This window comes from Spodoptera frugiperda, chromosome 19 (genome assembly GCF_023101765.2).
Source record: "Spodoptera frugiperda isolate SF20-4 chromosome 19, AGI-APGP_CSIRO_Sfru_2.0, whole genome shotgun sequence".
NCBI lineage: Eukaryota > Metazoa > Arthropoda > Insecta > Lepidoptera > Noctuidae > Spodoptera > Spodoptera frugiperda.
The window spans coordinates 7048032-7062779 of record NC_064230.1 but is presented as its reverse complement, the minus strand read 5'-3'; the positions used below and the strand labels follow the sequence as shown (position 1 = coordinate 7062779).

Sequence of the window (14748 nt, the reverse complement as noted above, 5' to 3'; positions counted from 1 at the left end):
TGTTATAAATCAATTCCAGATTTGAATAAAAAAAGCTGGTTATTCAACTATTTGAAAATTTTTAAATAAACTAATCAACATAAGTTCGAAGAAAATAATTAAAACATCACTAGTACATTTACTATTTATACATTGTAATGTTTTTCAAAGATTTATCTTATCAACAGTTTATTGACTGCAACTCAAATTGCATTCTTTAATTGCAGTTAAATCATGCATATTTATTTATATATTTACATTTTATATGAAGATTTTAAACAATATAAAAATCGCTTTTTGACAACTAACCAATACATACATACGCTGAGTATGTATGTTATCTGTATTCTTATATATTCTGTACATATTGCAATGTTTGGCTAAAAAAAACAAGTGTTTTTCTCAAAATATTAAAGTTTTCTGTTTTTATTTACAGAAATTATGTATAAAAAGTAATAAATAACTATAAAATAATGGAAGATTTACTTGCCTGCCGAGTTTGTCTAGCAACAAATGTGAAACTTTACGACTTATACAAAAATAATCTGAATAATATTTACGAAATAATAACTGGCATTGAGGTACGTAATATTTGTTTGTCTTTTGTTTTTGTTGTTAAATCAATTCCAGATTTGATTAGAAAAAGCTTTATTCAACTATTTTTAAGTTATTTAAGTACATAATTAAATTATTTAAACATTAATTAAATATAAAATATACTAGCTTCTATAAGCGGCTTTGCCCGCGTCCTCGTGGGATAAAAAGAAGTATATGTGTTACTAGCTACTTCCGCGCGGTTTCACCCGCTCTGCTTGGCTCCTATTGGTCATAGCGTAATGTTTTATAGCCTATAGCCTTCCTCGATTAATGCACTATTCAACACAAAAAGCCCCTAAAATAAATTTAGATAAAAAAAACACAAAAATAATTATTCAAATCGAACCAGTAGTTCTGGAGATTAGCGCGTTCAAACAAACAAACTCTTTAGCTTTATAATATTAGTATAGATTCCAGACCACAATCTATCCCTATTCTAAATCTCTAAAACTACGCAACGGATTTTAATGCGGTTTATTATTTTTAATAGATAGAGTGATTCAAAAGGAAGGTTTATATGTATAATACATGCATAATATATCACCATTGCACCAATGCGAAGCTGGGGCGGGTCGCTAGTTAATAATAAAATAATTTGTATTCCAGGTCGCCCCAGCAGACAACTATCCACAGCATCTGTGTGTATACTGTACTGCGTTACTTCTAAAATGTGCTTCGTTCAGAGACAGATGTATAAAGGCACAGGAACTCATGAAATTGGCTGAACGGGAATGTGAAATTGTAAGCAATATTCTGTTTTCTATAGGGTTTTAACCACAGATTACTATTTTAACTAACTTGCACTTTATTTGTGTATGTAAGTGGAATCTTGCTACTATATTTCGAAACAGATATCTTCAATCAATCTACTTAGCATGACAATGAATGCTTAGATTTTCAGAGCCTGTAGCCAAATGCCAGTTAGAGTTTGTCTACCGAGAGAATAGAAAACTCAATTAATGCTGATGACATTTTCAAATGTTTATAAATTCACTTATAGTAAAAAAACAATTCACAATGGTTCCGACTCGAAAATCAGGAGTAGGAGCAGGATGGTTTTTATTCAGTAAGAGTCTGACACTCGCCTCCAATTCGGGAGAAGTAATCGTACGATATCTCCACCTCAAAAAAAAAAAAAAAAACCACATACCAAACTATCTTCTAATAATTTCATCCCATTCTTTCACAGCTAACGACCACAAAACTGCAATCCATAGCCGTACTTCACGAAACAAATCTACCATATACTATATCTGACTTAAACACTACAGAAATAATAGACATACACATTAAGACAGAACCAGAAGTGATATTAAAGGAAGAAGTAGATTATAGTGATGAAGAACCGCTTGCAAATAAGATTAAAAAGAAGATTTCTGAAGAAGAATTGTCTGTAAAGGACTTTGAAACGAATGTTGATGACGATAGAAGTGATATTGGTTTGCAAAGCGATGTTGGTGTTGAATGCAAGAATGATGTTTCTGAAATTGATATTGAGGTATGTTATTATTTTTATAAGGGGTGCTTTTCTACCAGAGATGTGCTATGTAGCTATGCTAGGATAATGTAATAGTATTCGGAGCTGCGGACAACGTTACGGGGGCTCTGGCTCATAGTAGGAGTATAAACGGGGTGTTTTTAGTCAGTAAGACTCTCCCTCTCGCCTCGCTCAAGGTGAGAGAAGTCATTGGATAATTTTGCCCTCAATAAAAAAGGTGTGAAATTATGTAACCGTTTCCACCGATACTAAGCTATGTAGCTATGCGAGGAAATTGTGTAGCTCGAGTATGCGATGTATCGATAGTAGAAAAGGCAAGCAACTTTTCATATAAAAAACATAGCTGAGTCCGTTTCCGCCAGTGTTAAGCTATGTGTAAGCTATGATTGGTGGAAGCCATTGCTTAGTTGAGGCCGTTTCCACCAGTGCTAAGCTATGTGTACCAATGAATATGATTGGTGGAAGCTAAACGCATCCACAGCAACGTAGCATCTCTGGTGGAAAAGCCTCGTTTGTTTGTTCAGGTCTTTAGTAATTGGAATTCCACACCCCTGCCTGACAACAGATTGATCTGATATTTGGTACACACTCTTAATATTGATGACCATACAATATATAATGTAATTTTTTCTACAACAATCAAACTAAAGGGGTTGATTGGTAAAATATAGCTCATTGAAACTGTTTAACAGAAAATATAAAGTGTTCTAAAATTATCAGCCACAGCATCAAAGGCAAAAAGAAAAATTACTCAATAATTTACATTCACTATTGTAATGTTCAAACACAACACTACCTCCCATTAAAGCCGCGGCAGATACTTTTAGAACACCTTATATATTTTTACCTATGGAGTTACTTGCTCGTTCTTCTCCATAAGAATCTAAACTTTGGAACGAACAAAAAAAGCAACTAGAGGACTGACCGACAGATAGACGTTATTAATTTAGGGAACAGAGAATAAAGTTCCCTAAGAAAAGGAGGATCCTCCGACCAGGCGAGGTGTTCAGCCTGGCGGGCTTTCTGCCCAACTGTTGTTCGTTGGGATTTTCTACCCGTGTTAATTCGCATGCAAACTTCATATGTGCGATGCAGGATATTTGTGACGTCATCCGTTGATTTGCTCGTCGATAGTCTATGTGGGACGTCTGTCATCTGTCACTTGTCAGAGTGTCGCCACATTAATATTATTATATTTGCTTTGACGTTCAAAAGTACCTCCTGGTCTATGTGAAATAAATAATTTTGACTTTGACTTATTCCTTGTTTCCATTTTCCAGTTAAAATGCCTAACAAAAGAGGAACAATACAACGAATTATTAGCGAGAAAGAATTCACAGAATTATATAAACTCCTTCTACAAATGCGAGCTATGTTTCAAAGGGTTCCTTCAAGACGAGACGTATAAGAAACATATGATACGACATGACCCGGTATGTATAACGAAACTGTATAATTTCGGCGTCATTTCCGGGAACAGGTTTCGGCGTCATTTTCGGGAACAGGTTTCGGAATTATTTCCGGGAACAGGTTTCGGAATTATTTCCGGGGACCGTTTTCCGTAAAATTTTAATTATTTCTGGGGTAAATTGTAACATCGAATAGGGTAGATGACAATTTTTTATTTTAATGTTCGTCTTGTAGATTATTTTAAAATATTAGATACATTTTTTTCTTACGGAAACAAATACTTTCGATATATTGATTTCAAATATTGCGTGACGTCACTTCTAGGTACGTTTTACACGTAGAAATGACGTATTTACTCCCACTGCTAAACTTTGATTGGTTTTATTTAAATATTGAAAAAATACGTGTCTAATATTTTTTCATTATCTAACTGACGAAACTAAATAGATTTTTAAATAATTGACTCTTATTGATTGATTATTAAAATCTTAAATAATTAGCTATTATTTCCGGGATGGCCCAGAAACGACCTAATTTTCGAGGCATCCAATTACGGAAACCGCTATCATTTTCTGAAACGTTAACATTATTTAAAATAAACTAGCAAACCCGGCGAACTCCGTTTCGCCACTAATGATTTTCCCTATTTTCCTGCTTTTCTCTTTAAATTTTCCTAAATTTTCTTTACTATAAACCTCACAGAGCCCGAGACCTTTCCAACGAATGAAAACCCGACTTATTTTTATATTATAGATAATTTTTCATTACAGTCATCAGGCGACCAAACGTGCGACATTTGCAAAACGCGATGGCCCAATACAAGAGCTTTAAAATCCCATATAACAACAGCCCACGAACGCAAATATACATGCAAGCTATGTAACTTAGAAATCAAGAGCTCTCATCGTGCGAAAGAACATTTGCGATGGCATAAGGGCCATAAATTTGTATGTAAAATGTGTGGGCTAACATTTTCGAAGTCTACTAGTCATTTAACACATGTTAGATTGCACCATCCGTCGAAAAATTGCTGCGAAATTTGTGGAGAAAGCTTTCTAAGTGAAGTTGGGTTAAGAATGCATTGTAAGAAGTCTCATAGGGAGGTTGAGGTGAGTGCAATTTGTGTTTTATTATTCACTGTCTGCCTGAATGCGACAAGGGGTCTCGGGTTCGATTCCCGGGTCAGACAAAGTATTACACACGAGAGTAAGTGCCTAAATTTCTTTCATTGTTTTGTTTTATTGTTGTTCTTCTTTTACTAACATAGGCTAAGAACATTGTTACTAACAAATTATGGAAGCAATTCTGAAAATAAATTTGATTTGATTTGATTATTGTTGTATTTTTATCACAATAACAAAACAACAAAATGTCATTAGCATATGCGCGTAAAGTTCTAAAATAACTATCTTGTTCAAAATACTAGTCTTCCGATAATGCGGGTCGCCTCGCTGCTAACAGCTGATCATGACAAATCACACGCGCGCGAAATTTTGTAGTTTCGTTATTGTGATAAAAATAAAAGTAATGAGTACTCATGAAAGTTTCTTCGGGAAAGTTGTTTGTAATCATGAGTACAATCACGTGTTTAAATATCGTTCACTAATTACCAGTCACCCTATATAGTATTCTTTACAATTCTTGTAACTTTCAGGTAATAGTGACGCGTCCGAAGATCACATGTTGTGTATGTGACACCCACTTCAAGACTGCCGAAGCTATGGCACGGCATGTCGCTCATACTGCCGACGGTGTATGCGATGCCAAGTACAGGTCAGTCAAAATCAAAGTCAAAAGTCAATACCAAAGTATTCTTGTTGATGATCAAAAGTAATAGAGGCTAAAGCTTCTCACATGTGGGGGTTTTTGGGGGGTTAGTAAGTTAAGGGTTGTTGAGGAAAAAGAATTGGGAAGATTGGGGAGAGTTTTTTAAAGGGGGAAAATCATCCAATGACTTCTTTCACCTTGGGTGAGGCGAGAGGGAGTGTCATAAATAAATCTTACTGACTATTAAATTGGGGAAAATCATCATCCAATGACTTATCTCACCTTGGGCGATACGAGACGGAGTGTCAGACTCTTACTGACTAAACACCACCCCGTTCCTAGTCTTGCTTTTTGAGCCGGAGCCCCGGTAACCCGCTAGGTAGTCCGCAGCTCCGGAAATGGGGTAATTGGGTCTCTAGTAACCTCACTCACACACTTATACTCTTACTCTCAGGGTTATTTTCTTTTTCTATCACTTTGACTGAATATAAGTTTGTTTGTTGTTCTCACATAGTTGAAGCAATCGAAACAATGTAACCAAGTATTGTATTGTGAATCTGATTGGAAAAGAGTAACCTATGGAGTTTCTTGCTCGTTCTTCTCCATAGGAATCTACACTTTGGAACGAGCAAATAGAGCAACTAGAGGACTGACCGACAGACAGACGTTATTAATGTTATTATATTTGCTTTGACTTTCAAAAGTGCCTTCCTGGTCTAATTGAAATAAATGATTTTGACTTTGACTTTGACTATAAATGTATCTACTTGTTACCAGTTCGTGCTACCAATGTGGGCAGAATTATCCGACCCAGCTTGCTTTAAAGGAACACATGAAAACACATGATAACGGAGTCAAATGCGAAGAGGTATGTGCCATATACACACTATTCTTTTTATATAAAGTGTTCTAAATGTATCTCCCAGTCTTTGAGATTTCTCTTAATCCCCACGCTTGGCGAGTTGTGTGGGGATTAACGTCATGCCTTTAACAGTATTCTGACGCATTATAGCATCTTAAAGGTGTTCTAAAAATATCTCCCAGTCTTTGAGTTTTCTCTTAATCCCCACTGTTGGCGACTTGTGTGGGGATTATAAAAAAAACGTTAAATAATACTCACGTGATTAATGGACATATTGACGTAGCTTACGTCACACACCACATGTGGTTTAGCGGATGAACGCGATCAATTGGGGCTTAATATTGTCGCGCGAACTGAACGCGGTGCCGTCACGTTTTTGTCAATAATGTCGGAAACAGAAACAATAAGCTTACCACCTATTACATGGGACTTATAACACAAATGGTGAAAAGTGGGTGTACATTGTATAGCGGCATTACGTGCCGTAATGTGCACCTCTGCCTACCCCTTCGGGGATTAAAGGCGTGACGTTGCGTAGAAACAAAACGAAACGATTCGCATGCACGTAGGACATAGCCGCCGTCACTCCGCATCGCATTGAATAGGGTATTATACTACTAGTCAAATTCAATACTTTTATCGAAATGTCAAAAACGTTACTTTTCTATGAATTTTGTATGACATTGCAAATTATGACGTCATAATTTTTTTGCGTCAAATAGCATACTTATTACGCAAAAAATAGCAAGAAAAATTAAATAAATAAGTATATCGTCAAATGAATGAATGAAAATACGATTATTTTGGGATATTTTATTATATTCAAATATCAAAATAATTTATTTTTGACCTAGGAAAGTACCCAATTCGCGTGTCACCGCACCGCTTCGCGTTCGCTTCTAGATCGCTCACGCGAGACGTCGCTTAACACTTGTGTTTCCTGATGGGTATAACCTGGGTGTCTTCAAGGCCCGAGTGAATAGGTTGCTTATGGGCAGACGTGCTCCATCGTAGGCCGCATCATCACTTACTATCAGGCGAGATAGCGGCCAAACGTCGACCCATCAAATGTTTTTTTTTTATGAAACACGCAGACAAACTCCCCGGTAAACGAGCGAACGAGCAGACGTATCACCTGATGGTAAGCAATCGCTGCCGCCCAATGACATGTAAAAACTTCTGTTTACCCCAGAAACTAACATATACCTCAGTGTGACAGACAGTTCGCTCACAGCCGCTCCTTCTCGATCCACTACCAACGTGTCCACCTGGGAATCAAACTGCAACCCTACAAGCCGCGAGACAGACGCCCCCACGTGGACTGGGTGTGTGAAATATGTGGGAAAACTTGTATAGTGAGTATTTTGGAAATATATACTTTTATCTATAATTATGGTAGATTTTCATCAAACTCTCCTAAATTTTAAGGAAACCCCCAAGCTAATATAGGTGGCACTTTTATTTTTTAGCTTTATACCAACCTGTAACTTAGGTGTTTATTATTTAGGTGCTCCTACATGCTAACTTTTAATTGAGAGATGTGTTAGAGGTGAATGGTCTACTATCGTATAAGCCGGTAAACGAGCAGACGTATCACCTGATGGTAAGCAATCGCCGCCGCACATGGACACTCAAAACACCAGAGGCGTTAAAAGTGCGCCGGCTTTTTCGGGTTAGGAATTTAATAATTTTCTTTCGACGACCGACGAGTTTAAACGGCTCTCCTGAACATTTCATATTTTGTCGCTTATACCATATTTCCTTTTAACCTTTTAACCAGGATATATATATTTTGTTACCAGTCCAATGCATCACTGGTATGCCATCAGCGAATACACACGGGAGAGAAGCCCTACCAATGCAGAGACTGCCCCAAGCGGTTCAGTATATTTCAGAGATTAAAGGTAAGTTTTATTATAACTCTCGTGAGACATACTAAATTAATTATAATTATATCGGCTTACGTAACGATACGTCGCTACGTCATAAATATGAGCCTCTAGCATGGCTTGAACAGTGTATTATTTTTTACGTCAATGCCGGGATTTTTAAACCTTAAAACGGGGTGTAGTGTGGGTTGTTCCACTCCCCCATTAAAGAATATTATTATAATTATGCATTTCTAAACTTAAACCAATTTAGATGATATTTTTATGTACTTGTATTACGTACAAAATGTTAATCCGCTCATATTTAGTGTATTAATTTAACATCTCACCACATATCACCAAGGAGGAGCGGGGGTCAAAAAATCGTTAAAAAACCTCACGTGATTTATGGATGGCCGGATATTTAGTAAACTGTTTCATTTAGCTTGCCCCGTTTGTTTGTTTGGGTCTCTAGTAATTGGAAATACACCTCCATTCCTGACGACAGATCGATCTGATTGTCATTCACGTCGGTGTACAGCTCGGCCGTGGTATCACTCCGGTCGAGCCGGCCCATACGAGCCAAAGCATGGCTCTCACACACTTTAACTTAAATAATTATAAGTTTTTTAACTGACGGGATATTTACCATGTTTTTCTATTTTTATGAGTTTCTTGATGCAAGTTTATCCGTGATCATGGCGCTTGCAACAGTGCCGAAATATCGGAAACTCATAGACATAGAAAAACATGGTAAATATCCCGTCTCAAGTACAATTAAAATGCTTATATTTGTCACAGATTCACCAACGGACCCACACTGGTGAGAGACCATTCAAATGTTCGGTGTGTCCCAAGGCGTTCAAACATAAAGCTGCTTTAAACAGACATGATCGGGTAAGATATACAGGGTTATTTGTAAAACAATTATATGTATAGCTCACAGCACTGTACCGACAGGACCGGATTGGTGATACCTGCAGCAAAATACAGAGTTGAAATGTGCTAGATAGAACCTGCACCCTTAGTAGTGCCGGCGTAAGGGCCACTGATACCCCGGTCAAAAATATTGTGGCGCCCACTTGAGGGAAGCAATATCAAGTGTTCGTTTTTGGGGATCCCATCGGCGGCGGCATCGGCGCCCCCCAGAATTTGTCGCCCTGGGCCATCGGGCCATCACGTTTTATTTAATTTCAGAAATTACAAACGTCCAAATAATCACTTTCTTTTTTCCCCTAGTAAGTCCCCTTTTTGACTCTTTGAGGCTTTGAGAGACAGGGCAGGAAAATACATTAGATGATTTTCCCCCCTTAGAAATAACAGTAAAAAGGGGGCTACAAATATTTTTTTATACAGAGCCCCGCCAAAGCACGCTACGCCACTGCTCTCAACGAAGAGTAAAGGTGGTTCTACTCTGCCTTTAATAGGGTATTATCCTACTAGTCAAATTCAATACTTTTATCGAAATGTCAAAAACGATATTTTCTATGAATTTTGTATGACATTGCAAATTATGACGTCATAATTTTTTTGCGTCAAATAGCATACTTATTACGCAAAAAATAGCAAGAAAAATTAAATAAATAAGTATATCGTCAAATGAATGAATGAAAATAGGATTATTTTGGGATATTTTATTATATTGAAATATCAAAATAATTTATTTTTGACCTAGGAAACTACCCAATTGATTTTATTTTACAAAATTTGTTTCAGGTACACTCCGGAGCGAAGCCCTACCAATGTATTCACTGTGGAAAAACATTTTCTCAGTCAAACTCTAGGAAGCTACATATTAGGACTGTACATCTAAAGCTACCTACCCCCTATCGCAGCAGTCGGTATAGGAATGAAGATACAGATGTGTTAGACAATAATACCCTCAAATAACCAGGTTAAACAAGGTCAAAATTTGGATGGGTGACCGCTTTTTTCATCGGAATTAGTTGGAAATTGTATTCTGTTGGATATAGGTGTCTTTTTTGGAGATTTCTCATTAATCCCCATGGTTGGCGATTTGTGTGGGGATTAACGTTATATCCTATCGTTTTGTGGCATTTATGTGTCTTAATTTATTTTTTAAATTTATAATAATAGGGATGAAGGCGGGGTATGAAAATTAAAAATCTATTTAGTCCGTCAGTTAGCTAATGAAAAAATATTAGACACGTATTTTTTTATTTTGTCATATAAGATAACAATACTGAGATAAAACGAATCAAAGTTTAGGAGTGGGGGCAAATACGTCATTTCTACGTATAAAACGCACCTAGAAGTAACGTCACGCGATATTTAAGTCAGTCAAAGTCAAAATCATTTATTTCAAATAGACCAGGAAGGCACTTTTGAACGGCAAAGCAAATATAATAATATTAATAACGTCTGTCTGTCGGTCAGTCCTCTAGTTGCTCTATTTGCTCGTTCCAAAGTGTAGATTCCTATGGAGAAGAACGAGCAAGAAACTCTATAGTTTCAAATCAATATAATATATAATATATTCAAAAGTATTTGTTTCGGTAAGAAAATAAAAAATACGTGTGTAATGTTTTAAAATAATCTACAAGACGGACATTGAAATAAACATTAGTCATCTACCCTAATATATTAGGTATCAATGCTGTTTATACGTAAGCAATGGCATTTAAATGTCACCAGTTATTTTATAATATTTAATACGAATCCCCAAAAAAGATTAATAGAAATAAATAAATAAATCAAATTATGTTTCTGTGTTTTATTTAATTTTAGTTTTGAACACCTAACAAATAACAGATGACAGAAGTCGCACATAGACTATCGACGAACAAATCAACGGATGACGTCATAAACCATACATCGCACATGTGAAGTGTACATGCGAATAAACACGGATAACAATCCCAACGAACTACAGTTGGGCAGAAAGCTGCCAGACACGATCACCGCCTGGTCGGAGAATACTGCTTTACTTAGGGAACTTTACTCTCTGTTCCCTAAAATTCGGAGCTAGACTATGTATCTCCTAAAAAAGAGCGATTTTTCTATAATCCCCATGCTTGCCTAACAAGGTTTAGATCGCAGTTTAAAATTTAGGTTCTTTTTTATGGTATAAGCCGGTAAACGAGCAGACGGATCACCTGATGGTGAGCAATCGCCGCCGCCCATGGACACTTGAAACACCAGAGGCGTTACAAGTGCGTTGCCGGCTTTATGGGGGTTAGGAATTTAAGTGTTGTTGGGGAATCGGGGATTGGGAAGGGGGGAATTGGGCCTCCGGTAACCTCACTCACACAACGCAGGCGTTGTTTCACGTCGGTTTTTAGCGTGTTTTTCCACCATAAATGTACTATGTAACTATGCTACGAAGATGTAATAGTTAAGCTGTGAAACTATATGACCGTTTCCACTGATACTAAGCTATGTAGCTTTAGGGAACAGCGAGTAAAGTTCCCTAAGAAAAGGAGGATCCTCCGACCAGGCGAGGTGATCATGCCTGGCGGGCTTTCTGCCCAACTGTTGTTCGTTGGGATTTTCTATCCGTCTTAATTCGCATGTAAACTTCATATGTGTGATGCAGGATATTTGTGACGTCATCCGTTTATTTACTCGTAGATAGTCTATGTGTCTTCTGTCATCTGTCAATTGTCACTTGTCAGAGTGTCGCCACATAGCTGTATTAGGAAGATGCGCAGTACGAGTATGCGATGTATCGATAGTAGGGAAGCCATCCACGCATCTTTCCATATAAAAAAACATAACTTAGCTGAGTCCGTTTCCACCATTGCTAAGCTATGTGTACCAATGAATGTGATTGGTGGAAGCCAAACGCGTCCACAGCAACGTTACGTTAGCAAAAATCACGTTTTTGTTAAATCCTAGCTTCTGCCCGCGACTTCGTCCGCGGAAAATTAAAAAAATAGGGTTGTACTACCCCTAACATTTAGGGGGATGAAAAATAGATGTTGGCCGATTCTCATAGATACCGGATAAGCACAAAAAAATTCATCAAAATTCAAGTCAAGCCGTTTCGGAGGAGTATGGCAACGAAAACTGTGACACGAGAATTTTATATATATATTAGATTTAGATTTAAAATATTTTGTTTTTGTTACATATACAGATGACGTATTTTCCTTATATATGTATGTATTATCCTTCAACTTGACATATAGTAAATCTACATAAATATTAAATATATTTTAATATATAAATATCAAGAGTTTGTTTGTTTGAACGCGCTAATCTCCGGAACTACTGGTCCGCTACAAAACAACGTCACACCTTTTAATCCCGAAGGGGTATACAGAGGTGCACATTACGGCACGTAATACCGCTATACAATGTACACACACATTTCACCATTTGTGTTATAAGTCCCATGTAATAGGGGGTGAGCCTATTGCTATATACTGGGCACAATTCCACTGAGTTAAGTAATTTACATAAATATTACTGAGAAATTTTAGAAAAATCGAAAAAAAGCCCAGTCATACTTTGCCCGACCCCGAGACCCTTTGTTCGGCAGTCGCACTTGCGACCACTCGACCAACGAGGCAGTCAAGTACTGGTCTGATTTGAATAATTATTTTTGTTGGATAGTCCATTTATCGAGGAAGGCTATAGGCTATAAAACATCACGCTATGCTCAATAGGAGCCGAGCAGCGAGTGAACGCGAGAGAAGCTAGGTTAAGTATCAATAAATATATTAATTTTATGTTAATGAATAAGATTATAAAGTAATATATTTAAAATAATTTCCTATATGTTTAAAATTACGGAAGGATATTAAAAATGTATATGTCTTCAAAGGTGTATACAAAGTGGTACCTACAATGTAACACCTATTTTTCACCAGTTATTTTTTTCATGTTGTAAGCCAGTAATCGACCGTTCACCTGATGCTTATTTGAGGCCCCTTTACCCTCAGTTTCCCCATTTCCTAATACCCAATTACCTCTCTCCTAATCCCCAATTAACCCTTTCCTAATCCCCAATTCCCAAACAACCATTAAATTCCTAATCCCCAAAAGGCCGGCAACGCACTTATAACGCCTCTAGTGTTTCAAGTGTCCATAGGCGACGGCGATTGCTTACCATCAGGTGACCCGTCTCCTCGTTTACCGACTTATACCATAAAAAAAGAATCTCATCAAATGAGTAGCCTCAAGGTTATTTTCTTTTTCTATCACTTTGACTGAATAGTAATTTTACATTGTTCTCACATAGCTGAAGCAATCGAAACAATGTAACCAAGAATTGTATTGTGAACCTGATTGAAAAAGAGTAACCTATGGAGTTTCTCGCTCGTTCTTCTACATAGGAATCTACACTTTGGAACGAGCAAATAGACCAACTAGAGGACTGACCGACAGACAGACGTTATTAATATTATTATAATTGCTTTGACGTTCAAAAGTGCCTTCCTGGTCTATTTGAAATAAATAATTTTGACTTTGACTTTGACTTCACTTACTAGGTAGGGTATATGAAACCCGCGTGAAGAGTAATTAACAACAGACCTAATAACATATAGGTAAGTAATGTGTACCCATTAACCAGTTACTCGTATGTTGTGTAACATATAAACTTGATTGTATGACCTTCGATTCTCGACTGAGGCTAACTGGTGTATAGTGATTGGCGTTAGTAGTAAGGTTATCGATATCGATATATAGTATTAAATTATTCGATATAATTTATTAAGTGTGGGAAAGTCATGCGTAGGTTCGAACGGAGTGATACCACGGCCGAGCAGAAAACCGGCGTGAAACAACGCTTGCGTTGTGTACATAAGTGACGTTACCGGATTTAACCAATTTACCCCCCTTACTAATCTTCCCAATTCTAATTCCCCAACAATCCTTATATTCCTAACCCAAAACATTTGGGGGACTGGCGGCAATGTATTTGTTCCTAACCCCGAAAGAATTGAGGGAAGGGCGGCAATGCACGTGCGACAACGCACTTGTAACACCTCTGGGTGTCCATGGGCGGCGGTGATTGCTTATCATCAGGTGATTAGACCTGCTCAAGCGCTCACAAGGTGCAACGCCTGTTACGGCACATCCCTAGGGAGAACGTGTTACATCTTCCATGAACCTCGCTATGCAAGTTGCACACTACCTAACGTCACGATTCTCCCTTTTTTTTATGGGACAAACCCGCCTCAACCTCCCATTGCTTCAACTCCTGTGCACCAGGATCTACAGTAGATACAACCACGCAAACACCGGAACACTGAAGTCCAACGTCCCAGGGACATGAATAACTGGCTTAGATCCCGCAACGAACCAAATCAGAAGATATTATTAGAGGAGAAGAAAAAGAAAACAATAGTTTCCACTTCCCTCGGTGAATTTAATGCAGGAGACAGAACGACTTAAGCCTAAAGGCACAAAAGAGACTGCACAACTGGGAGAAGCCCAGTCGCCAAGCACGATAGAAAGACTTAAAACTAATTGCGTCCTATGTGTGAGCTGTTATACGATTATAAGTGTGGGAGAGCCATGCTTCGGCACTGCTGGGCCGGCTCGACCGGAGTGATACTACGGCCGAGCAGAAAGCCGACGTGAAACAACGCTTGCGTTGTGTTTCGTTGTGTGAGTGAGGTTACCGGAGGCCCAATTACCCCTTCCCAATCTTCCCAATCCCCGATTCCCGAACAATAACCCTTAAATTCCTAACTCCCAAAAAGCCGGCAACGCGCTTGTAACGCCTCTGGTGTTTCAGGTATCCATAGGCGGCGGCGATTGCTTACCATCAGGTAATACGTCTGCTCGATTACCGG

General features: G+C 37.9%; 1 protein-coding gene and 1 long non-coding RNA gene across 2 annotated transcripts in view; one reads left to right on the top strand and one right to left on the bottom strand.

Annotated features, from left to right (window-relative positions):
* The window catches only part of LOC126911861 (uncharacterized), a 39100-nt gene extending 29423 nt beyond the window's left edge, over nucleotides 1-9677 (bottom strand). Inside the window, exons 1-2 of the long non-coding RNA XR_007706343.1 lie at nucleotides 9653-9677; nucleotides 6530-6963 (exon numbers count right to left, since the gene is read on the bottom strand). This is a non-coding gene — a long non-coding RNA (uncharacterized LOC126911861). The remainder of the gene's footprint in view (nucleotides 1-6529; nucleotides 6964-9652) is intronic.
* Nucleotides 333-10705, top strand: LOC118281241 (zinc finger protein ZFP2-like). The gene is made up of 11 exons (XM_035601817.2): nucleotides 333-560; nucleotides 1183-1317; nucleotides 1766-2074; nucleotides 3355-3507; nucleotides 4255-4593; nucleotides 5139-5257; nucleotides 6029-6119; nucleotides 7325-7468; nucleotides 7916-8017; nucleotides 8783-8878; nucleotides 9698-10705. The coding sequence occupies exons 1-11, from the start codon at nucleotides 453-455 to the stop codon at nucleotides 9869-9871; spliced, it is 1770 nt and encodes a 589-aa protein (XP_035457710.2). The 5' UTR covers nucleotides 333-452; the 3' UTR covers nucleotides 9872-10705.
* Nucleotides 10706-14748: the final 4043 nt, after the last annotated feature.